Source organism: Amblyraja radiata, chromosome 26 (assembly GCF_010909765.2).
Source record: "Amblyraja radiata isolate CabotCenter1 chromosome 26, sAmbRad1.1.pri, whole genome shotgun sequence".
In the NCBI taxonomy this organism is placed as follows: domain Eukaryota; kingdom Metazoa; phylum Chordata; class Chondrichthyes; order Rajiformes; family Rajidae; genus Amblyraja; species Amblyraja radiata.
Window position 1 is genome coordinate 26,395,147 of NC_045981.1, and position 25,807 is coordinate 26,420,953.

The window sequence follows — 25,807 nt, forward strand, 5'->3', positions numbered from 1 at the left end:
GCTGAGTTTATCCAGCTTTTTTGATGTTGTACCAGCCTCTCTCTCTCTCTGCCCTTTTCTCTTCTCTCGACTCATGCACGCCCGCTCAAACCCCTCCCCCCCCTTCACCTCTCTCCCCCATCCTCTTCTCCCCCCCCCCCCTCCCCCTCTCCCTCTCCACCCTCCTCCTCCCCTTCCTCACAAAATATTTTTTGTGGGGGCGGGTCCTCAGTGTGTGTGACTGTTTGTGGAGGCGGCCACGCGCTCTCCATTCAAGAAGACGCTCATCTGTTTGTGGAGGCGCGTGCTTAGTATGTGACCAAAAATCTTATAGCGGAGCTCTCCGCTACAAGATCTTTGTGTGTGACGACACACGCTCCCCCCCCCCCCCCCTCCTTTGGTGCAGGAGGCGCGCGCAGCATCAGAACGCTCAGCGATTATTCAAATTCTTCACTAACCGTCATTCTGACTTGTTTTTACATTTGTCTGATGCAGGAAGATTGTTCCCGATGTTGGGGAAGTCCAGGACAAGCGGGTCACAGTTTAAGGATAAAGGGGAAATCCTTTAGTACTGAGATGAGGAAAACATTTTTCACACAGATAGTGGTGAGTCTCTGGAACTCTCTGCCACAGAAGGTAGTTGAGGCCAGTTCATTGGCTATATTTAAGAGGGAGTTAGATGTGGCCCTTGTGACTAAAGGGATCAGGGGGTATGGAGAGAAGGCAGGTATAGGATACTGAGTTGGATGATCAGCCATGTTCGTATTGAATGGTGGTGCAGGCTCGAAGGGCCGAATGGCCTACTCCTGCACTTAATTTCTATGCTTCTATGTTTCCCTCTCCTCACCCCTCTCCCACCCATCCCTCTCTCCCCCACCCCCCTTCCCTTTCTACCACCACCCCCTTCCCCCTACCCCTCTGTCCCTTTCACCACTCCCCCTACCCCTCCCTCCCCACTCTTCCACTTCTATCCCCTTACCCCACGCCTCTCCCACCCCCACCCCTCTCTCTCCCCCACCCCTTCCCCTACCCCTCTGTCCCTCTTCCACCACTCCCCCGTCTCTCTTCCACCACTCCCGCTACCCCTCTCTCCCTCCCCACTCTTCCACTTCTCTCCCCCTTCTCTCCTCCCCCTCTCCCTCTCCTCACCCCTTTCCCTCTCCCATCCCTCTCTCCCCCACCCCCTTCCCTCTCTACCCCACCCCCTTCCCTCCCCCCCCCACCCCCTTCCCATCTCTCTGTCCCTCTTCCATCACTCCCCCTACACCTCTCCTCCTCCCTCCCCACTCTTCCACTTCTCTCCCCCTTCCCCTCCACTCTCCCTCCCCTCTTTCCCCTCTCTCTCCCCATCTCTCACCCCCTACCCCGCTCTCCTTTCCCACCAAAATCTATCCCGTTTCCTCCTCCTCCTCTCCCCTCTTCTCACCCCGCCCCCCCCGCAAACGCCGTTGGGGAAACAGACCCAACGGGTCTGCACTTGGTCTAGTGAGATATAAAAGTGAGATATTACACTGTCTGTTTTTTAACTCCAACCCAGCCACAAGTTCTCTCCTTCCTCAGGTTGATGGGAATTTGGATTTGAATTTTAAATGCAGCAGTATAAATTTCAAACACTGCAAATGATCCTACAAAAGCTAAGAATTCCAATGTTATTGACAAATAAACCAAGAAATTAAGTATCTCGGGCCATTCCAATTTTCATTACAGACAGTAAAGAACATGTGACGTGTAATCATTTTCAAAACTACCCCGTCCTTGGCTTGTAATTCCAATCAGAAATTCCACTGAAAATAAATTATTTGTCCATATTCTCAATGTTTCTTAAGAATACTAACATGTTAGAAAAATATTTATTTATGTTCCCTGAACACAGAAATTGATCATGTGTAATTGAGTTTTGATGAACCAGCCTCTGACAGTCAGCCACAGCTGTAATTGAAGACCTAGGACCTTTGAAAAGCTGTTGCGGGATCAGTATATGCCGTAGGTGGGTTCGTGGCTGTCTCTGTATCGGTCCAAGTATCGGAGGGGTTGCCCATGTGGGTATTTTTTCTGAGGTGGATGGTAAGTTGGTGGGAACTCGTATTCAAATATTGGCTCCTTCATATCTGTTAAGGAACACAAGGAAATTATTGTTCGTCTACCTCTCCAACTCCTCTCTCCCTTTATCCAGCACTGGTACTTCCGATCCTTTGAGTTCTCACAATTTTCCATATCTCATGAACTTCTAATCCACAAGTTGCAATTCTTTCCGTGGTCAGGTCTATCGGCAGTCAAATGTTTATTGAGTTGTATCGCCTCCATACCTAGAGCTAACACTAAGAGGCTCAGGTTCTTCTTTAATTATTGAGTATATTCCACCCCACCCTCACACATTAGTAACTTCCATAGATTGCTGCCTCCAAGACCTATAATGCTCCCAAACCCAGTGAGGTTTTTGAAGGTTCTCTATAACACTCATAAGCTACCATCAAGTAGAAGCCTCTTTGATGGTCAGCCATTCTCCCATTAAAATAAACTTCTATTTCATCCATACAGCTATGGTTACTTGTCCTCCCAACTTTTTGCTCTGATTTTTCCTTTCACTGTCCTGCACACACTTTCTCTTCACTGTTTTGTAGATAAAACTCTAATATGGTTCACTCTCTGCCATCATCTGAAACCAGAAGCTTAAAATCCCCCAGCCTTTCCTTCGGTAATTTTTAGGCTTTAAATAATGCAAGTTTGGTATTCCTCTAAACACTACTTCCAAATTTACCTTATCTCCATTTTAATTCCAGTGAGCAAAACTTTAAATTGGCACTCTTTGTCTCTTTAAATATTCTAACAACTCTAAAGTCCCAATCTTTGGTTCCCATTGATTGAATCTCTAGTCTGGTCCATTAATAAGCATCATTATGCCCGCATCCCCATTTAATTGTTCATTATTTTCTCATTTTGTCCTTTACACACTTTCTCTTCCCCAATATCTGGTATACTTGGGCACAGCTCATAACTCCACATCTCCCTGTGACTGAATTTTCTCTGGTTTCCTCCCACATTCCAAAGATGTGCAGCTTTGTAGCTTAATTGACGTTTGTAAATTGTCCCTACTGTATAGATTAGTACTGTACTAGTGTACAGATGATCGCTGGTCGACTCAGTGGGCCGAAGAGCCTGCTTCCATGCTATATCTCTTAAGACTAAAACCACATTCCAAAGACATGCAGGTTTGTAGATTAATTGGTTTCTGTAAAGTGTCCCTCGGGTGTAGGACACATTGTTTGATCATTGTTTGGCATGGAACCGGTGGGCTGAAGGGCCAGTTTTCACGCTGTATTTCAAATCAAACTAAACTAGATAAACAAGGGAGAATATACAGAACTTACCGAGAAGATTGTGGAAGATATGCGTAACAGACTCGTCCCAGCAACTCTGGAAGAAAGCCACCCCGGCTGGAGTCAACAGATCCTGATGCTTCTTGTAGAAGTCAAAGGTTTTAAAGGTTCGCATTTTCAGGCTGAGACTGCAAAGTAATATATAGGAAGTGGAGCATAAGATATGCACATTTCAGATATCAGTTTGCTCAATAATACAATCATTCTGATCACCCAGTCTACCTTGTTGCAGCCTGTGAACTTTTTTTTAAATCTGCACTTTCACTGCAGATGTAACACTATATTCTGCATGGCTTCCTTTCTCTTTTTGCACTACCTGTTAACGTGCATGGTTTGATTGTACTCGTGTATGGTATGACTTGCCTGGATAGCATGCAAAACATAATTCTTTCACTGAATCAATTTCAGGTCGGAGTTGAGCGGGAGGTTTGAAAAGTCCGTGGGCAGGATTGGGCAGGTAAATTTCAGCTCGTAGCAGAGCAGGAGCCTTGAAAAGCTGGCCCGATGATTGGGTTGGAGCACTCAAATCGGCTAATTGAGCAGCTAATAAAAAGGAGGCAAGGTCTAGTGACCTATTGGGAGAGAGGATGTATCGCGGTGAAGTGCTGTGTTGAGGGCGTGTGAGTGTTTGGCTCAAGAATCAAGTGTTGTGTTAAGACAAGTGAGAATCTTTGGCTCAAGAGTCTGTGGAGCGGAGGGCGAGGCAAGGAGGCTAATACAGAGGCAGGTAGGAGGATAAGGTAAAGCTTGCTCTTGTGTGTGTCTTGTGATTTTTTTTTTTTCTTGGAACAGTGGTGATGGCAGGTAGATTGGTACAATGCTCCTCCTGCAGACCCGGCTTGATCCTGACTATAGGTTCTGCCTGTGCAAAGGTTGTACGTCTTCCCTGTGACCACATGGGTTTTCTCCAGGTGCTCCAGTATCTTCCCACACTCCAGACGTACAGGTTTGTAAGTTAATTGGCTTCAATAAAATTGTAAATTGTCTGTCGTGTGCAGGATAGTGCTAGTGTACAGGGATCGCAGGTTTGTGCAGACTCGGTGGGCCAAAGGGCCTGTTTCTGCGCTGTGTCTCTAAAGTAAACTAAAGGAACGAATATTGCTTGGACTGGAGGGCTTGAGTTATAAGGAGGGACTAGATAGACTGGAACTGGTTACCCTAGAGTCAAGAGGGTTGAAGGATGACCTTATAGAGGTTTATAAATTTATCCGCTACATAGATAGGATAAACATACAGCCTTTTCTGCGAGAGTAGGAGATTATAAAACCAGCGGGCAAAGGTTTAATGAGAGAATGATTCTGAGTGGTCTGAGGAGCAAGTTTTTCACCGAGGATGGTAAGTATATGGAATGAGCTGCCAGAGAAAATGGCAGAGCAGGATACAATTACATTGTTTAAAATACATTTGGTATGGGTAGGGAAGGTGTGGAGGAATATGGAGAAAATGGAAGCAAATGGGATTAGCATTGATAATCATCATGACCATCATGTATGTTGAAGCAAAGGGCTTGTTTCCATGCGATTTAACTTTAAATCTTTATGAATCTAATCTATCTTTTCTATCAGAATACGTTCTGTTTTAATCAGATGCACTAAATGGGTAAATACAGAAACTTGAATACTTCATCATGATAAAACTCAGCAGAAAACTTCTTTCCATTAACTATGCTCAGCACTGTCCATCTCACCTAGACTTCAAAAGACATGACATGGTAAATGCATTCTCTCTGCATTATGTTGGCTCAAGTCTCAGTCACTGACGTTATATTTGAACTTTGTTCCCTCTTACCAAGGGTTTGGTCTGGAGTCTTCTTCAAAATTAATTGCTTTATCTTGTTTAAAGAGAATGAAGATGCATCGATGATATCCAGTGCCTTTAGCAGGAAATGGGGGGAAGTAGTGGCAAACTTGCTCTCCTTTCGATATAGCATTTCCAGGAATATTACCACTGCATAACAAAAATATGACATAAACTGAATCAGTTTTTTTTTAATTTGCCAGACTTGCCACTTACAGAACAGGACAATATACTTAAACCTTTAACACACAAAGCTGCAAACATTTGGAACAGTGGGGCTTTAGAAAATTATAAATTGAATTAAAGCGTCAAAGTCAGACCATGGAAACAGGCCCTTCAGCCCAAATCGCCCATGCCAACCAAGGTGCCTCAAATAAACTAGTCCCATTTCCTGTTTGGCCCATATCCCTGTAATTCTTTCATATCCATGGACTTATCCAAGTGTGTTTTAAATGCTGTTGTAGTACCTGTCTTAACTACCTCCTCTGGCAGATGGTTCCATAAGCCTACCACTCTCTGAGTGATAATGGTGCTTCTCAGGTTCCTTTTTAAGGCTTGCCACTCTCATCTTAAACCTATATTCTCTGGTTCTTGATTCTCCTGTTCTGGGTAAAGGGTCTGTAACTTCACTTTATCTATCTCTCTTATGATTTAATTCACCTTTATAAGATCATCTCTCAGCCTTCTGCACTCCAAGAATAAAGTGCTAGTTTTCCAAATGTTTCCCTATAGCTTAGGCCCTTGAGTCTTGGCAACATAATCATAAATGTACTTTGCACTTTCCAGCTTAATGACATTTTTCATATAGCAGGATGAACACAGTACCAAATGTGGTCTTGCCAATGTCTTGTACAACTGTAACATAATGTCCCAACTTCTGTATTCAGTATCCTGACTGATGAAGGTCAACATACCAGATGCCTTCTTTAACACCATGTGATGCCCCTTTCAGTTGTTCAGAGAATGTATCTGAACTCCTGGATTCCTCCGCTCTATAACACCGCCCAGAGCCCCACCGTTCACTGTGAAGGTCCTGACTTTGACTTGCAAAATGCAACACTTCACATAGATCTAGGTTTAGATTTATTATTGTTACACATACTGTGTTTTACAACAAAATGTTTAAAAGGCACCATTATGGAGAGAGCTTTTTTGCTAGAGATATGTGCATATGAGCAAATGCTTGGTCAGGGATTGACTTTAGGAAAACCCTTTGGCCTAAGAAAAGCAAAGATTAGGAGAGATGAAGCAAAGTCATTGTGGAGCTTCTGGTCTTCCCAATTTAAAGTGTGTCTGCTGACTGTGGAACAATTAAAGCTGAGGAAGCATAGATATCTTGGATGGGTGGAGGAGACTGCAGAGATAAGGAAGGCCAAAAACTCACAGGTGTACTCGGGAACAACATAGGAATTGGGGATCTCAGAGTCCCAGAGAATTGTAATCTTAATGTCATGAAGACATGGGGATTTTAAAATCGGAGATGGTGGTTTTTGATGGTGGTCAATCCAAGAGACAGCATAATAAAAGTTAAGTCACCAGGAATCAGTGCACGTCAAGATATGGGCAACAGTGTTCTGGATGACTGTTCATGTACAAAGTAGAAGCTGGATATGATAATACATAATAATGATACTATTTTTCAGTCAGCAGCACCTAATCCCAATGATTGAGGTACTATACATCATATCTTGCTTATGCCAATCCTTAAGATTTAAGGTTTCTGCATTAATATATAATTTACAGCATCAATATGGCAACTAGTTAAGATCTATTAGGCAGATGGAAGTAGACCAGGAATTGCAGATGCTGGAATATTGCATAGAAGACAAAGTGTTGGAGTATCTCGGTGAGCCGGGCAGTATCTCTGGGGGATGTGGATAAGCGATGATTCAGGTCTGAAGAAGGGTCCCAACCTGAAACGTTGTCTATCGGTGTGCTCCGGAGATGCTACCAGACCTGCTGAGTTACTGCAGCACTTTGTGTTCCAGGCAAAGGGAAGTTATTTCCTGTTATTGTGTTAAATAGTATTCGACCTGGAGAGCAAAGAAAATCTAGCTGTTAGCGCTAATACTCACACCAACCAATGGACATACTCTGATTCATTGTCTCCGAGGTGTCCATCTGAAATATAAAAGACATCACAGCAACTAAAAAAAGGGTTATCATTATTTTAAAAACTGTGCTTAATTATTCAATTAACATTACAAAAATTAAGGAAAGTATTAATTGTTGAACAAGATAATAATTTTCATGAAAGGTCTAATAAAAAAGTATTACTTTTATAATGTGAAACTACTGTAAAATTATCATGATCAAATCAATCCATGGCCTTGCATCTCCCTATCCTAGGTTTGAGTACATACAATACATCATTCAGGACCAGCAAACACAAAGTGGAATGAAAAATTGGTCCCAGCCCCTGTGGAACTGCTCCAATCTGTATCAGGATGCTCCTTCCCTATCTACACTATCCACACTCTTAGCCTCCAGCCCCCTTCCTCTCTCCCAACACTCCGACTCCCCACCCTCTTCTCAAATGCCAACCCACCAATATCAAGCCACTCAACCACCACCCCATGTATCTACTCTCAGCGCCCCAATCTCTCTCCATCTAAAAGTCTCTGTCTCTCAACCCCAACACCCACCTTGAGGGTGGGTATTTGAAATTATGGTCCTACAACATATGATCATCTTTAGTCACCAATAAAACATGACATCCAAGAGACAATATCATATTAAGAGGATCAGGAAAAACACAGCAAAAGAATTTCAGAAATATAATTTAGCCATGACAAATTTGAGTCGTGTCTGAACAGAACATTCTGTTTCACAGTTCACACTTCAGTACATAACATTCATAATGAAAACTGGTCTGTCACTATAGCAATGAAGTTCAGTTTAAGTTTGTCCCTATGTACAGTGGCTAGTTACAGATTTAACACGGCATTGTACTGTTGCATAGTACTGATAAATACAGATCTATCATTTTATGACACTAGAATTACAGTTCTCTTGGACATGGAAGATCTTGACTGTCTGCAAAGGATATGACTCCATGATCCCAAGCAATGCAGTTCACCAGGAGGAAGTTATAGTCCCTGCTGTATATCATCACTGTTGTGGCTACCTTTTGAGCTACAACAGCCAGAGAAAAAAAAAAGCTGTAATTGATGTAAATAAAATGAACTTCAGGAAATGACCTTTCCCCCTACCCATTACATGCACTGTGGTTATATTTTGATCACTTTTGAATTTTGAGTGTACTCCAATTCCAAGAAGTGCAGACCTGGATTGGTAAACAGCAGTGTCCACAGAGAGCTATCTTCTGCCTCAAATGACACATTGGGCACCTCTGCAGCCTGGGAAAGACAAAAGAAGATTGATGGAATGTAGAATCAGCAAATAATCAGGACTAATAAATGAAATGCAATTCCATAACTCAAAACATGAATGGGTAGAAAATACTAGACACACAAAGATCTGAAGATGCTGGTTTCCAAAAACATTCACATAGTGCTCGAGTAACTCAGCGGGTCAGATAGCATCTCTTGAGAAAATACCATACAATTGTCATTAATGAAACAGTATGGATAGAAAGATTCACTACTCTAAGTGAATATACCTCTTATTATTTTTGTCTTTTTATTCAGACTATGCTCTCAAATTGTAACCTCTCCAGTCAGGGACAACACCTCAATCATTTTCAGAATCTTGTAAATGTCACCAAGATGTTATTCTTCTAGTGATAATACACCCTCCTACCAATCTCTTAGGACAGAGTCTTCATTATATTAATCAATATAGTGTACGTACATTGCTCAGACTTTCTCTAAATGCAGTGGTGCAGCTGGTAGAGCTGTTGCTTCACAGCACCAGAGACCTGGATTCAATCCTGCCCTCGGGTGCTATCTGCACGGAGTTTGCACATTCTCCCTGTGACCGCATGGGTTTTCTCCAGGTGCTGCAGTTTTCTCCCACATCCAAAATACGTAAATTGCCCCAGGTGTGTAGGGAATGGATGAGAACGTGGGATAACATCGAACTAGTGTGAACGGGTGATCAATGGTCAGCATGGCCATGGTCTGCCGAAGGGCCTGTTTTCATTCTGTATCGCTAAACTCTAATTAAATAAAATCTGTACATGGTATTCCAGATGTAACAACTCTACAGCTGAACCACTGTGCCGCAGTCAAATGTGTTCTTCAGCACAATGCTTCAACCAAATATTTCGAGAAAATGAATGCATAATCATTTAACTTAACCAAGTACCTTAATTTTATTCTAACTTTTATTCTATGTTGCATGATTTTTTGAGCTACTCTGTTGAGCTTTTCAGTTGTTTAATTTAAACTAATGGCCAAGTTAAAAATCAGTTGAGTTTAAAGAGCAATTAAGTTACCACGAGAAGGGAATGGTCATCTGTTCAGTATTCACATGGCATATGTTATGTTTGTATGGACTGTATCTGCAGCTATTACCTCTGTGGGAGTGACCACATTTCCACGATACACTGGCGTAGCATAGTCCTCACAGTCATATTGAACACGCAGCATTACACGTGGAATGAAGGTTGCTCCATTAAACAGATCTCTATAAATTCCATAGTGTTCACCAATAGTTCTTAAATTGTAAGGCCCATTTGTTTTCTCCCATTCAGCTTTTACTTCATCCAGTGGAATCAATACTGCAAGAACAGAAACTCAGCTTAACACAGGAAGAGGGAAGACAAATTAAGCATGTTCTGTCATTCAATGAGATCACAGTTGGTCTGTGATCCAGCACCACACATCCATCCTGACAATTTATTGTACTGAGCCATAATATTTTAATGATCTATGAACTTTTAGGCTCTCTAGCTCTCCATGGTATTTAGATTTTCATCAAATAAAACGTTCTGTTCATATTCTCAAATCCAAATTGTATTACAAGACTGAGCCTAATTAAATCCAAACATCAATTTTACAACTCATTTATCCCATTATCTCTTCATCATTTTATACTTCAATCTACACAGCCTAAAATAAAAGAGGAGGAGGAGCCATCTTGGTGAACGGCTGCTAGCAGCAGCCGTCCGTCTTAAATTCGTTTTTTTTTAGTTTTTAGTGAGTCCTGTTTTTTTGTTTGTAGGGGATGTGGTCTTTTAATGTGGGGGGTAGGTGTTACTTTATTTATAGGTCCCTACCTGGTCGGTGTGGCAGCCTTTTTTCCGGGCTGCCCGTCGACCCGTCGTCGTGGCCTACCAGCGGGCATGGAGCGCCGTTTCTTGGTGGGAACCACCCAGCACCTCGGCCTGGGTGGCGGCACTGCATTGGAGCGCTGGAGCGCTGGAGCGGGCGATGCCTTGCCTGGGTCGCCGCGCTGGAGCTCTGGCGAGCTGGACCGCCGTAAGCAACATCTCCGGGCTGCGGGTTTGTGGAGCGGAGAGGCGGCGTGCGTAGAGGCGGCAAGGCGGCAGTGAGGAGAGCGGTCGCCGACTTTTTCATCTGGAGCCTAGGAGCGCCAAACCGGCGCGGCCTTGTCGGCTTCGGCAGCCGCGGGCTCCAACCAAGAAGCGGCCGTTCCAAGTGGCCCAGCCGCCGAAAGGACTCTCCCGACGCCGGGGCAAGACCACCCGGTGAGAACGGCCAGGGACATCGGGCCTCCGTAGAGGCAATTGCGGTGGCCCCAATAGGCCTGACTTTGGGGTGAACAAGGGGTGGGGACTGGACACTGTGCCTTCCTCCACAGTGCTATCCACTGTGGGGGGATGATTTTTTTTTTTGTCTAACTGTAGTCTTGTAGGTCTGTGTCCAAGATGGCTGCTGTGAAGGGAGAGTGGACGCTGGCACGAATTGGTTGCCGCTGCTCTCTCTTCACACTGTGTTTTTGATTTTCTGTTTTTGGATTGAATTCTGTTTTTAATTTGTGTCATTGTGATGTCTTTAATTACTTGTTTTACTCCGATTATATGTTTTTATTCCGATTACTATGTAAGGTGTCCTTGAGATTTTGTATGAAAGGCGCCCATTAAATATAAAATTTATTATTATTATTAAAATTGACACATGTTTGCATCATTGCCAAATTTGCCAATGTAGTGTGCGGTCCTATCCAAATCATTAATAAATAGTGAATAATTAAGGGCACAACATCGAAACTTCTTGGACAGAACTAATCAAATATCGCCCCTCCCCTATTATCTCTATCCTCTAAACCGCTAACATTAAGCTCAAAAAGTCAATGTGGCTTTCAAGGGCAGTTGCAGTTACATGCAGCCCACCGCAGCTTGGGTGGCCATCTGTATAGTACGGATGAGATTCAGGGAGCAGCTAATGGGTCTCAGAAGAATGAATTTAAAAGTCAGGAATGGGGATAGGAGAGAAACTGGGGAACTTCAGTACTGGAAAGTACAGTGGGCAACCATGATTTTCAATGTGTCTATACCTCATCGTACTTGTGCATGTGACAATACACTCAATTTGACATGAGATTATTTAACATTGATCTCAATCTTAGTGAAGGGAGCAAAGTGGCATGATTTAAGGATTTGTCTTGAAAAAAAAGAGGAAAGGGCCATTTTTTGCTTGAGGAAGAGGTGGGGGTTAAGCACGGGATATAGAGACCCAATTGTACACAAAGCTCCATTTGTTTAATTTTACACAAAATCATGATGTTGGCTTGAGTTTTATCACCCAGATCAACCCAGGTTGATCAGCCAGAAGATTTTAGAGTTATCAAATTCCTGGAGCATACCAAATACTAGTTTATCCACCCTTCAGTTAACATTGTATTTCATTAGAAGGGGGCAGAGTATTTGGTTCTGATAGGCACACAATTTAATGTTTGGATAGTATTGCAATCCGCACAATCCTACTTGAACAGATATAAGAAGGTCGTCTCGGTGTTCCACGGCCATACCCGACAGTTGGTAAAAATCCTGACTTACATGTTCGGTGCCGTGATGCCCTCTCAAGGTCGTTGTTGTTGCGATTTGCCTTGAGGATTTGCATGCGTTCCTTCAGTTCCTTCCTCCTCGACGTTCTAAAATGAGGGAGGCCAATATCAATTTTCTCTGGAGCTGTAAAGAATTAAATGGAAAATCCTGAAAGGGATTACCAAACACCTCTGTTGCTTCCCATAATAATCTTATATGTAATCATATTATTACCCTGAGCAGCTGTGAGGCACTTGAATTTAATAAATCAAAAATATCCCTAACAGAGACAATTTATCAAGCAAATATGTAAACAACAACAAAAATCCACTTAGCGTATTGTATGTGTAATCGCACATATATAGAGTTGTCAGAGTCGATGAGATAATCCCCACAAAGGCGAGAAAGAACAGAGATTTTAAGAAAGAGAATGGCTACACAAGAGACACTGTTGATAAATGGAGTAACCCACTTCCCAATTTCGCAACCCAGCTACATTCCAGGTGAAATACAGAGTAAAGCACCTCTTGACCTACACCATCATAAATTGCCAAGAAAGATAGAGCATAGGTCAAATGCTATTTAAAAAAGCACCATAACTTGCCTTAATTACATTTTTTGTCGAACAAATTCTGTTTTCTGCATAGTCAAACAAAACGGAAACAGGCCCTTTGGCCCAACTTGCCACACAGACCAACATGCCCCATCTACACTAGTCCCACCTGTCTATTTGGCACATATCCCTCCAAACATATCCTATCCACGTACCAGTCCAAATGTTTTTATAAAACATTGCAATTGTACCCGCCTCAACTACTTATTCTGGAGCTCATTCCATATAACCACCAACCTTTATGTAAAAAGTTGCCCCTCGGCTTCCTATCTTTCCCCCCTCACCTTAAACCCATGCCATTTAGTTCTTGATTCCCCTACTCTGGGTAATGTACTTTGTGCATTTGCCCTATCTATTCCTCTCATGAGCTCATACATCTCTTTTTTCTTTTTTTTTGGAAAATATTTTTTATTGGAGATAGGTACATAACCTATTTACATCATTACAGTCTTATATTTTTAAATTGATAATATTGTCAATTATTATTACATTGTCTCCAATACCTTTTGTCTTTTTTTTTTTTTTTAAACTAGATAGAACTAAAGAGATAGATGAAGTAAAGAAAGAGAAGAAACACAAAAACGAAAACAAACAAAACAAAAAAAAAAAAAACAAAAAAAAAAAGGAAAAAGATAGTTAAAGAAGAATGGAAAAATTTATTAAAATAAAAAAGACTTCATTCGAGATATATTCGTACATTTCAGAGTATAGTATTTCATCCATTCTTTAGCCCGCGTGCTAGTCAGGTTCCTGTGCTGAACTATTCTGACCCTTTAAGTAATCAATAAAAGGAGACCATGTTCCAACGAATAATTCCTGTTTGTCCAACAGGGAAAATCTGATTCTTTCCACGTTTAAGGTCTCCGTCATTTCTATAATCCACATTTTGATTGTGGGGGCCGTAGGGCCTTTCCAAAATTTTAGAATTAATTTTTTTCCTGTTATTAAACTATAATCAATAAAGTTTCTTTGTGTTGTTCTAAGTGTTTGATTTAATTCTAATATTCCGAGTATTATTAATTTTGGATCTGGGTCCAATTGTGTGCTGGTTACTTTAGATATTATACTAAAAATATTTACCCAGAATTTTTTAATTTTTATACAGTTTGCAAACATATGAGATAATGTAGCTTCTAAATGTTGACATTTATCACATATAGGTGAGATATGTTGAAAAATTTTATGTAGTTTTGTTTTTGAATAATGTAACCTATGTATTACTTTAAATTGTATTAGAGAATGTCTGGCGTTTAGTGAACACTGATGTATGTGTTGCAAACTTTCTTCCCAAGTATCTTTCGTTATTACTTGATTTAATTCTTTTTCCCATGTTTGTCTGTGTAAGTCCGTCGAAGGAATGTCACTGTCTAATAAGATATTATATATATAAGATATTAATTTTTCTGTATTAGGATGTTTGTTCCAACATTCATCAAGAATTTCTGAATTTCTAATTCGAAAATTTTGGGAGTTCGATTTTACATAATCTCTAAGTTGAAGATATCTGAAATAATCATTTCCTCGAAGTCCATAAATCTGTTGCAACTCCTGAAATGTCAGAAAAGTGCCTTCCTTGTAAAGTTGTCCCATATTTTTAATTCCATAATTCTTCCATTGTGTAAAACCCCCGTCCAACCATGAAGGCTTAAACAAAGGATTATTCACAATTGGAAGAAAAAGTGATAAATTATCTAATTTTAATGTCTTTTTTAATTGTTTCCAAATTCGTATAGCACTAAATATTATAGGGTTTTCCCTATAAATTTTTTTGTTTAATTTAGACGTAGCAAATAATATCGAACCGATATCAAAAGGTAAACAATCTTCCTTTTCCATTTTTAACCAGTCTGGTTGATGATCTATTTCTTCCAACCAGAAATTCATATTTTTAATATTAACTGCCCAGAAATAAAACAAAAAATTGGGTAAAACCAAGCCTCCATTTATTTTTGATTTACACAAGTGTCTTTTGTTTATCCTATGATTCTTATAATCCCAGATAAAATCATTAACAATAGAGTCCAATTTAAAAAAAAAGTTTTTTGCCAGATATATCGGAATTGTCTGAAAAAGGTATAATATTTGCGGTAAAAAAATCATTTTTATGGCATTAATTTTGCCAACCATTGAGATAGGAAGTGTTTTCCAGTATTGAATATTCTTATGTAGTTTGTTCAGTAATGGGGGAAAATTTGCTTTAAATAATGATGTATATATCTTAGTTACATAAATACCTAGATATTTAAATTTTTCATTTACTATTTTAAATGGAAATTGTTGTATTATCTGTTTATTATGTTCCCTTATTGGCATAATTTCACTTTTATTCCAATTTATTCTGTATCCTGAAAGTGAACCAAATTGGGTTATTAGCTTTAATAAGTTTGGAATACTAATTTCTGGTTTTGTAATGTAAATTAATACATCATCTGCGTATAGAGAAATTTTATTCACTGTGTCCTTTGTGTTATACCCATGTATTTCCGGATGCCCCCTAACTCTTTCTGCCAGTGGCTCAATAGCAAGCGCAAATAATAATGGAGATAATGGGCATCCTTGTCTACAACCTCTAGATAGGCTAAATTTAGATGACAACCTTTGGTTTGTAAATATTCTAGCCGTGGGATTTGTATATAACAGTTTTATCCATGTACAGAATTTCTCCCCTAGCTGCATATTTTCCATCACCGAAAATAAATAAGGCCATTCGACCTGATCAAATGCTTTTTCAGCGTCAAGTGAAATTATTGCTAGATCTTCATTAATAATTCTCTTGGAATATATAATATTAAATAATCTTCTTAGATTATAATATGAGTACCGTTTCTGAATAAAGCCTGTTTGGTCAGGGTGTATTAATTTATTCATCACTGTACTTAATCTATGCGCTAGTATTTTAGTTAAAATTTTCTGATCTGTATTTAAAAGTGCAATTGCTCTGTATGATCCCGGGTCTTCCGGATCTTTATCAGCTTTAGGAATAAGTGTTATTATAGATTCATTTAAAGTGTCTGGAAGTTTCTGTTGAGTATATATATACTCATACAGTCTTTGTAAACGTGGGCTAAGCAAATCATAAAATTTTTTATAAAATTCGGAACCTAAACCATCTGGTCCTACTGCTTTACCATTTTTTAAAGAGCCAATAGACTCCTCAATATCCTTTATCGTAATCTCCCTTTCTAATAATTCTCTATCGTTTGAATCTAAACCTTTTAAATTACATTTTATTAAAAAATCTGCTATTCCTTCTGATTGTGCTACGGTTTTAGTTGAATAAAGGTTATGATAGTATTGGAGAAATCTATCATTTATGTCCTTGGGCATTTTTAATAATTCTCCTGTCTCTGTTCTAATTTTATGAATTGTTTTTTCCCCTTCCATTTTTCGTAACTGACGTGCTAATAATTTTTGTGGTTTGTCTCCAAATTCAAAATGTAATTGTTTGGTTTTTTGATAAAGTTTTATTACTTGTTCTGAATACATTTTATTTAATTTATATTTCAATACAGCAATTTTATTATGTTTTGACGTAGATGGCATTCTCGCATTTTCTATATCTAGTTGCTTGATTTCACTTTCCAATGTTTGTTGCTTAATCCTGTTCTCTTTATTATAAAATGCTTGAGCAGAAATTAATGTACCTCGAACATACGCTTTAAACGTTTCCCACATAAGAGAAGTAGGTGTGTCAGGGTTGTCATTTACCTCAAAAAATATTTGAATCTGTTTAATAATATATTCCTAGCATGATCTTTCGTTCAAAATTTGTGGGTTAAATCTCCAATATGCTTGTTTCTCGGACATTCCATTTAATTTAATCATGAATGTTACAGGTGCATGATCTGAGATTATAATGTTATGGTATTTTGAATTATAAATAAATGGGATAAACGTAGAGTCAACTAAAAAATAATCTATTCTTGAGTATGTTTTGTGTACTGGTGAGTAAAATGAATATTCCCGTCCAGTTGGGTTTTCTATTCTCCAGACGTCCTTAATATTAGTGGTATTAATAAATGAATTTAGAAATACACTTGATTGAGATTTTACTTTTTTTTGCCTTGATGATCTATCTAAGTATGAATCTAATGTACAATTGAAGTCTCCTCCAATTATTAATTTATATTGTGTAAATTCAGGAATTTTATTAAATGTTTTATTAAAAAACTTGGGGTTATCAAAATTAGGCCCATAAACATTAAGAAGAATCACTTTTTCTCCATTTAACTCTCCAACTAATATAATATATCTACCATCAATATCCACTATTGTTGAAGAGTTCTTAAAGGGTATTCCTTTACGAATTAGTATTGCAACTCCTCTGGACTTATGGGAAAAGGAGGAATGATATGATTCAGCGATCCACTTAGCTTTAAGTCTATGTTGAGATTCCTTTTTAAGGTGTGTTTCTTGAAGAAATATTATATCTGTTTTGATTAAATTTAGATATGCCAAAACTTTACCTCTCTTAATTGGTTCATTGATTCCCTTGACATTCCAACTACAAAATGTTATTCCCTGACCCCCTCTTGTCATATTAACATCTTGCATATTGTTTCTAAGGTGGTCTATAACCGAGCAGAAGGTACAACACATAGAACCTGACCCTGCTCCCGAACCTCAAATAGATGAATTTAAAATCATATACATCGCTCTTCCGAACACATCTCCTTGTATTAGTCTTATTTTTCCATTCAAACATTAAGTTATAAAAATATTTAAAGTGAAAAAAGTGATAGAGTTGGTTAGTATAGGGTGAAAGAAAAAGAACTACATCTACAATTAGTGTTCAAAAGGGAACTGCAGATGCTGGAATATCGAAGGTACACAAAATTGCTGGGGAAACTCAGCGGGTGCAGCAGCATCTATGGAGCGAAGGAAATAGGCGACGTTTCGGGCCGAAACCCTTCTTCAGACTGATGGGGGGTGGGGAAAGAAAGAAGGACAAAGGGAGGAGGAGGAGGAGCCCGAGGGCGGGCGGATGGGAGGGTGGGAGGAGACAGCTAGAGGGTGAAGGAAGGGGAGGAGACAGCACGGGCTAGCCAAATTGGGAGAATTCAATGTTGATGCCATAAGGACGCAAGGACCCCAGACGGAATATGAGGTGCTGTTCCTCCAATTTCCGCTGTTGCTCACTCTGGCAATGGAGGTTGGGCGACCGTTTCGCCGAACACCTCCGCTCTGTCCGCAATAACCTACCTGACCTCCCGGTGGCTCAGCACTTCAACTCCCCCTCCCATTCCCAATCCGACCTCTCTGTCCTGGGTCTCCTCCATTGCCAGAGTGAGCAACAGCGGAAATTGGAGGAACAGCACCTCATATTCCGTCTGGGGTCCTTGCGTCCTTATGGCATCAACATTGAATTCTCCCAATTTGGCTAGCCCGTGCTGTCTCCTCCCCTTCCTTCACCCTCTAGCTGTCTCCTCCCACCCTCCCATCCGCCCGCCCTCGGGATCCTCCTCCTCCTCCCTTTGTCCTTCTTTCTTTCCCCACCCCCCATCAGTCTGAAGAAGGGTTTCGGCCCGAAACGTCGCCTATTTCCTTCGCTCCATAGATGCTGCTGCACCCGCTGAGTTTCCCCAGCAATTTTGTGTACATCTACAATTAGTGTAGTTAGTGATAGCCACACTAACGTGGCTAGAATTCTAAAGACTTCCGTAGCCTTTGTAAGAAAAAAAAAATTTCCAGCTCCGTGCCCGAAGAAAAAAAAAGATTATTTCTAACATTCAAATAACTTCTTTGGGAGTAACAAACTTATTTACATACCCATACATACACACACACAATATACATATATATATACATATATATATATATATATATATATACCCATATGTATACATACATAAGCACGTAACCCTGCAGAAAAGTTCAAAAACAGCAAAAATTCACAACGTTATTATTCTCTACATATCATATTAATTTTTTCGCTAAATCTATAAATTTAATTTTAAATTGAAAAATAAAGAGAAAAACCGTTAAACTTTATTAATGACGTAGGCTAATTTACCTCTTGCATATCTTCCTATATAATATAAGTATGTAATTCATTTCTACGTTAATCGAAGACTATTAATTATTAATCATTGTTATCAATCATATACAGTATTAAATTTTTATGAGAAATGTTAATGTTAATAATTTTAGTGGTAATATAGATATTTAATAAGTATTAGTTGTTACATATATAGTTAGATATGAATATACAGATAATAATATTGATTAATAAACAAAAATACAAAGATCACGGTTTTATCCAATATCCTCCGTCCATTTCGGTTTCCGAATGTCCTTAAAGCTCTTAAAAGAACTTTAAAGGTCCTTTTAGATCTGGCTTGACTCCTAAGGAGTAATGTAAATTCTTCAGTCTATGGTCATGTTACCGACTTCTTTGGCATATTCCAGTGCTTTTTCATGGTCTGTAAAAAAGTGCTCCTTGGACTTGTAGAAGACTCTTAGTCTTGCGGGATAAAACAAGCTGTATCTCAAATCAGGTACATTCTTCAGTATTCTCTTTGTCTCAGTGAACAGCGCTCTTTTCTTGAAGACTTCTGCCGGATAATCTCGGTAAATACTGAATCTCACACCTTCAAAAAGGAGCTGTCCGCCTCGAACAATTTTCTTCATTATATCGTCAAATTCATGATCCAATTGCACCTTTACGATAATTTGTCTTGGATGGGCATCATCTTGTGTACGACGTCGCTGCGCTCTATGAGCTCGACCGAGTGAAGGTTTGTGATCCAATTTTAAGGCTTTTTGTAATAGGTCTGCCACAAAATCCCGAGTGCCCATTTCCTTCTCACTTCCTTCTTTCACCCCTACAATTCTTAGATTCTTACGTCTTTGACGCCCCTCCAAATCAGTACATTTATCACTTAATTTGATCACCATATCGGAGAGGCGTTGGTTTTCAGTAAGGAGTCGACTTACAGTTTCCTCACTTGTCGTCGCCCATTTCTCAAGTTCGGTTATCGCTGTTCTATGTTGATCAAGTTCGTGATGAATGGGGTCCACCTCCGTTTTAACCTTCGTTTCCACCGAAACGAGCCTGGTTTCCAGCACTTCCATCTGATCCTTGATCTCTTCCTCCCTCGTCCTCTTCCAGATTTCCAGCATTTGTTGAATGGTAGAAAGCATTTCTGCTTTAAAATCTACCTTAAAAGAGTCAAGTTCCTCTTTAAACTTCTCTCCAAAGGTTTTCATTTCGGCAGCGAGAAAGGTTTTAAGATCCTCTATTTCAGACTTTTTCTGTTTCATTTTCTTCGGAGGGTCTTCCTGGGCCGTCGTTGTAACTGAGGCCGAGGCCTCTGTAGGGCCTTCCTCTTCCATCTGCGGTTTCCCTTTACCGGCTTTTTTTTGTGTCCCACGGGGGGGGGTACGTTGTAACGACATACCGTAAAGTAGCGCGCCTGATGACGTCACGCAGGCAGCCGTTCAGATCGTGATCGCTGCAGGTAAGACCCGATTTTCTCCCGTTTTTAATTTCTTCGGCACGGAGCTAGTTGGCGCTGGACTCAAGCCTCCATAGCGCCACCGGAACTCCTCATACATCTCTATAAGATTATCCCTTATCGTCCTGTGCTCAAGGAAATAATGTCGTAGCCTGCTCAACCTCTCCCTCTAGCTCAGGCCCTTGAGTCCTGGTAACATCCTCATAAATCTTCGCTGCATTCTTTCTAGCTTTACTACATCTTTCCTATAACAGGGTGACCAAAACTGAACACACTACTCCAAATGTGACCTCACCAATGTCTTGTATAACTGTAACATAACCTCCCAACGTCTACATTCAATACTCTGACTGATGAAGGCCAATGTGCCGAAAGCCTTCTTTGACTACCCTATCTACCTGTAACACCACTTTCAAGGAACTGTGTACCTGCACTCCTTCTAACCATATAACCATATAACAATTACATCATGGAAACAGGCCATCTCGACCCTTCTAGTCCGTGCCGAACACATAATCTCCCCTAGTCCCATATACCTGCGCTCAGACCATAACCCTCCATTCCTTTCCCATCCATATAACTATCCAATTTATTTTTAAATGATAAAAACGAACCTGCCTCCACCACCTTCACTGGAAGCTCATTCCACACAGCTACCACTCTCTGAGTAAAGAAGTTCCCCCTCATGTTACCCCTAAACTTCAGTCCCTTAATTCTCAAGTCATGTCCCCTTGTTTGAATCTTCCCTACTCTCAGTGGGAAAAGCTTTTCCACGTCAACTCTGTCTATCCCTCTCATCATTTTAAAAACCTCTATCAAGTCCCCCCTTAACCTTCTGCGCTCCAAAGAATAAAGCCCTAACTTGTTCAACCTTTCTCTGTAACTTAGTTGCTGAAACCCAGGCAACATTCTAGTAAATCTCCTCTGTACTCTCTCTATTTTGTTGACTTCTGCTCTACAACTACAAGCTCTACAACTACGACTATCCTTCTGCTCTACAACTCTCCAGAGCCCTGCCATTCACTGTGTAGGTCCTGCCTTGGTTAGACTTCCCAAAATGCAATACCTCGCACTTCAATGTATGAAATTCCATCAAACTTTCCTCAGCCCATCAGCCAAAGAGCCTGTTTCCACGCTGTATGACTCTTTAACTGCATCCTGAGTACATTATCAATTGAGCAGCAAACAACAGGACATTTTGATTAACTGGCTTAATATGGTTCATCTTCTATGTTACAAGAAGCATAGAGGCTATACATGTTGGAGAAGAAATGTCAAGGCCCCAAAACCTCCTATCACCATGCTCAGTTATATCACTTGTATCATGTTATATAATATCATTCACATCAGGCTATGCAACTTACTGGGTTCTTGTGTATATTGTTTATACGTCCGCCACCAGGACGGCTGCTTGCTTTTTTTCTCTGCCGTCTGTAGATACCGTGCATAGCTACGGTATTTCTCCAGAGACTCCAGGTCTGTCACATCAATATCCTCATTGGGTAATGGCCCTAGTGGAGCTGTTCGTTTAAATAGCACAGCTGAGAGAGACAAGACCACATTAAGATATATGGAAACAACTTGGATTCACTTAGCAGAAGGTTAAAAAACATAATTATTGTAGTTTAGACCAAAGAGAGGAAGGAACAATGTTCCTTGCAGAATTTGGCATGGTCTGAATACTGTAACTGGCTGCAAAATGAAGTCAGGTGACATCACTGTGATAGTTTGTTCCTACCTGATGAACTTAATGCTCTATATCCTCACTTTGAGCATAAGGCCAATGGGGCGATGAGATCCGTCCCAACAGACCAAAGTGTGTGCCTTTTCCCAGGGTCACTGTTATTTTACCACCCCCCCCCACCGAAACTACCTTTTATCAGATTTTACTGGGCTTTATTTTGCTCTATATGTCATTAACTTTTTCCAGTATCTGTGCACTGTGGATGGCTCGATAGTAATCATGTACAGTCTTTCCGCTGACTTGATAGCACGCACCAAAAAGCTTTTGCCTGTACTTCGGTACACATTACAATAAACTGAACTAAACTAAACTTGTGCTCTCAGTTGCTGTTTTTAGTTTAGAGATACAGGCCCTTCAACCCACCAAGTCCATCCTATGTTACCCCACTTTCTCATCCATTTACATACTAGGGACAATTCACAGAGGCCGATTAACCCAAAAACCCATATGTCTTTGGGACGTGGGAGGAAACCCGACAATCACAAGAGGACATGCAAATTCCACAAACAGCAGCCAAGGTCAGGTTTGAACCTGGGTCTCTGCCACTTTGCTGCCCTAGCTCTGGAATCCCCTTCATAATCTGCTCCTCCTTTTGCCATTCATTAAGCTTGACCAAGTTTTTTAGTAATTTGGCCTGTCTTTAGCAAAATATCCAGCTTCATCAGAATACATTTCAGTTAAGTGCCAAAGGATATAGTTTTGCTACTTTACTGAGTGTGCAAAATGAGAGTTCAAGATCTTTCACCAATAAGAACTGCAACAGATCACAGCTAGTGGAGTTTGCATGTGTTAAAAATCAGGAGGCTAATTTTCTGAGAACAATAAGTGTTAAAGTAAGCACATGGAGGAGAATTACAAAAACAAAAATGAAAATAAGTGCTATTGCTATCTTGCAGGACAAAACAAACAAATGTAACACTGAAGCTCAATTCAGGACTGATTGAACCACTTAATATGTCCACCAAGAGTTTAACTAAGTTAAAGGCTATTATACAGGATCTATCAAGAGTTTAACTAAGTTAAAGGCTATTATACAGGATCTAAACTGAAAGTGTGAAAAGACATTATAGCACGACACTCAGAATTTTTTAAAATCACATTAATGAGGGAATGCCAACGGTTCCGTGATAGGAAAATCATCTTTGGACAACGTTAGGGCTCTTTGAAAAAATGACATGTGTGGTACACGATGGGGAACAGATGGATGCATGGATTGATTACAAGTCTTTGAGAAGAGCCTACAGCAAAGATTAGTGTAAAGAATAAAAACTCATAGTATGGGAGACAACAAATTTGCATGAATGCAAGACTTTTTTGGCTAACATATTAATAGCCCTTTCTGCTCGAAAGGTGCAATAATTGTCACAGGGACCAGTGCTGGGGCCACAATCTTTTAAATAAGTTGGATAAAGGCATTCAAAATATGATTTCTAAATTAGTTGATAACAAAGCAAGGCAGAATTTCCTGCAAATTGCAAAAAAGATGGATAGCAGTAAGCATTGGAAATTACATAAAAGCTGCAATGAAATAGGTTAATTCCTCCATGGATGGGCGGTACAGTGGCACAAATGGTAGAGTTGCTGCTTCACACCAGAGCCCACAGACACATCTATATCTCTCATTTCCCTTTCCCGTGACTCTCAGTCTGAGGAGGGGTCTCGACCCAAAACGTCACCTATTCATTTTCTCCAGAATGCTGCCTGGCCCACAGAGGTACTCCAGCTTTTTGTGTCTATCTTCAATCCTGACCCTGTGTATTATCTCTGTGGTTTGCACCTGTAACATGCGGGTTTCCTCTGGGTCATCACGTTTCCTCCCACATCCCAAAGACATGAAAGTTTGTAGATTAATTGTTCTCTGTAAATTGACCCTAATGTACCCCTAGTGGATACAAAAGTGGGATAACATGGAGCTCGTGAGAACAGGTAATTGATGGGACCAGACACAGTGGGCTCAGACACAGTGGGCCAGAGGGCCTATTTCTGTGGTGTACCTCTAAATTAAAACTAAATTTGTCTGTAAACTTTGGCTTGTCAAAACCAGTATAAACGTACAAGCACTCCAGTTACAAACCTCCCTAGGGTTTCTGACTAGTATCCCCTACACCAACACCAACCCTGCTCAAGACCCCGACTTTAGTGATAAATTACACCTGAAACCTCGTGAGAGGGCCGTGGAGTAATACACAATATAAATGAATACTCTAGGTACTGAACAGCTGACATCAGGAAGACCTGCAACAGATAACAAGGTCTTAGTGTAAATACAAATTTTAAGTGCTTGAAATATCCATCAGGTCAGGCATGATTTTTGCAGACAGGGAATGGTCTATGGCCTTTAATCAGTTCTTGGTTTGAGCTGGCTAGCTTTGCCTCAGCAGAGGATGGTGCTGAGCTTTACCCTGATTGCAGCAGAGATGCTGGACGTGGTCCTGTCTGAAGAAGTGTCACCCATTCCTCCTCTCCAGAGATGTTGCCTGCCTGCCTGCCCCGCTGAGTTACTCCAGTATTTTGTGTCTGTCCTTGGAGCCACGGGCTGGGGAAGTGAAGAGGGTCGGTTTGCGCTTACATCTGGTTCCCATGGAGATCCCTAGCTGGCCTCGCCGCTATTTAATCCATTCGGTGTTCTACGCAACACGAACATTGCGAGTCGGTACCAGCTACGTACTAACCAGTGCTTGTCACCGTCCTGACCGGCTCCACGACCTTCAGGAAGGGAAATAACGCGCATCCTCGGCGCATCCTCACTAGCGCCGCCATCTTCCCTCCACCGGGCCTCCAGTATCCCATCAGCCCCCGCGCAGCAGACCCCACACAATCGGGAGAGGGATACGAGAGAAATAGACGGCGATATAGAACAAAGAAAAGGCAATATATGCACAAAAACGTCGTTTCGTTTAGAGATATAGCGTGGAAACATGCCTATCATCAGCCCACTGAGTCCACGCTGACAAACGATCACCCGTGCACTGGTTATATCCTACACAGTAGGGACAATTAACCTACCAACCTGCACGTCTTTGGAATGCGAGAGAAAACCAGTGCACCCACGGAAAACCCACATGGTCACAGGAAGAAAGTAAAACTCCACATAGACAGCACCCTTAGACAAGATTGAACCCAGGCCTCTGGCTCTGTGAGGCAGCAACTCTACTGCTGCACACCTCCACTCCCAGATCCCTCTGCTCTACAACATTCCCAAGAGTCTAGTATCTTTGGTCCTGAGCAAAGATTATAGAGGAGCTCCTCCATAATCTTTGGTACTGACATTCATTGTGTGGTTTAACTTCCCAAAATGCAACACCTCACACATATTTGTATTTAACTCCATTAAACAATTTCTCTGCCCACTTACCCAACTGATCAAGATCCTTTGCTAACCATCTCGGCCATCTACAATGCTGCCCATATTCATAACATCTGCAATCTCTTGCTAATCATGCCATTCAAGTTCAAGTGAGTTTATTGTCATGTGTCCCTCATAGGACAATGACATTCTTGTTTTGCTTCAGCACACAGAACATAGGCATTGACTACAAAACACATGAATAAATAAACTGATAAAGTGCAAATAACAGATATTGGGTTATTAATGTTCAGAGTTTTGTCCGAGCCAGGTTTAATAGCCTGATGGCTGTGGGGAAGTAGCTATTCCTGAACCTGGTCGTTGCAGTCTTCAGGCTCCTGTACCTTCTACCATCATCCAAATCGTTGATATAAACCACAAACAGCAAAGGGCCCAGTACTGATCCCCGAGGCACTTCACTAGTCAGTCTTCCAGTCTGAAAAACAATCTTCCATCATCACCCTCTGCTTCCTTCCATGAAGCCAATTCTCTATCTAGTTAGACACAAATTGCTGGAGTAACTCAGTGGGTCAGGCAGCATCTCTGGAGAGAAGTAATGGATGATGTTTTGGGTCAAGACC

The 25,807-nt window shown here is 40.7% G+C and overlaps 1 protein-coding gene across 1 annotated transcript; it reads right to left on the reverse strand.

Moving 5' to 3' along the window:
* Window positions 1-1,774: 1,774 nt before the first annotated feature.
* mrpl38 (mitochondrial ribosomal protein L38) lies at window positions 1,775-24,683 on the reverse strand. Its single transcript, XM_033044526.1, has 9 exons — window positions 24,553-24,683; window positions 21,501-21,677; window positions 12,079-12,210; window positions 9,632-9,837; window positions 8,440-8,512; window positions 7,229-7,274; window positions 5,145-5,303; window positions 3,348-3,484; window positions 1,775-2,087 (listed from the first exon to the last, which is right to left on the reverse strand). Exons 1-9 carry the CDS (start codon window positions 24,668-24,670, stop codon window positions 1,951-1,953), a joined length of 1,185 nt encoding a protein of 394 aa, XP_032900417.1. The 5' UTR covers window positions 24,671-24,683; the 3' UTR covers window positions 1,775-1,950.
* Between the last annotated feature and the right edge of the window lie 1,124 nt (window positions 24,684-25,807).

Coding starts and splice junctions, on each gene's coding strand:
- mrpl38 (XM_033044526.1), bottom strand. CDS start 24,670: ATGGGATACTGGAGGCCCGGTGGAGGGAAGATGGCGGCGCTAGTGAGG. Junction 21,678..24,552: donor CAGGACGGTGACAAGCACTG/GTTAGTACGTAG, acceptor TGTCTCTCTCAG/CTGTGCTATTTAAACGAACA. Junction 9,838..12,078: donor GGCATCACGGCACCGAACAT/GTAAGTCAGGAT, acceptor CTGTTCTTGCAG/TATTGATTCCACTGGATGAA.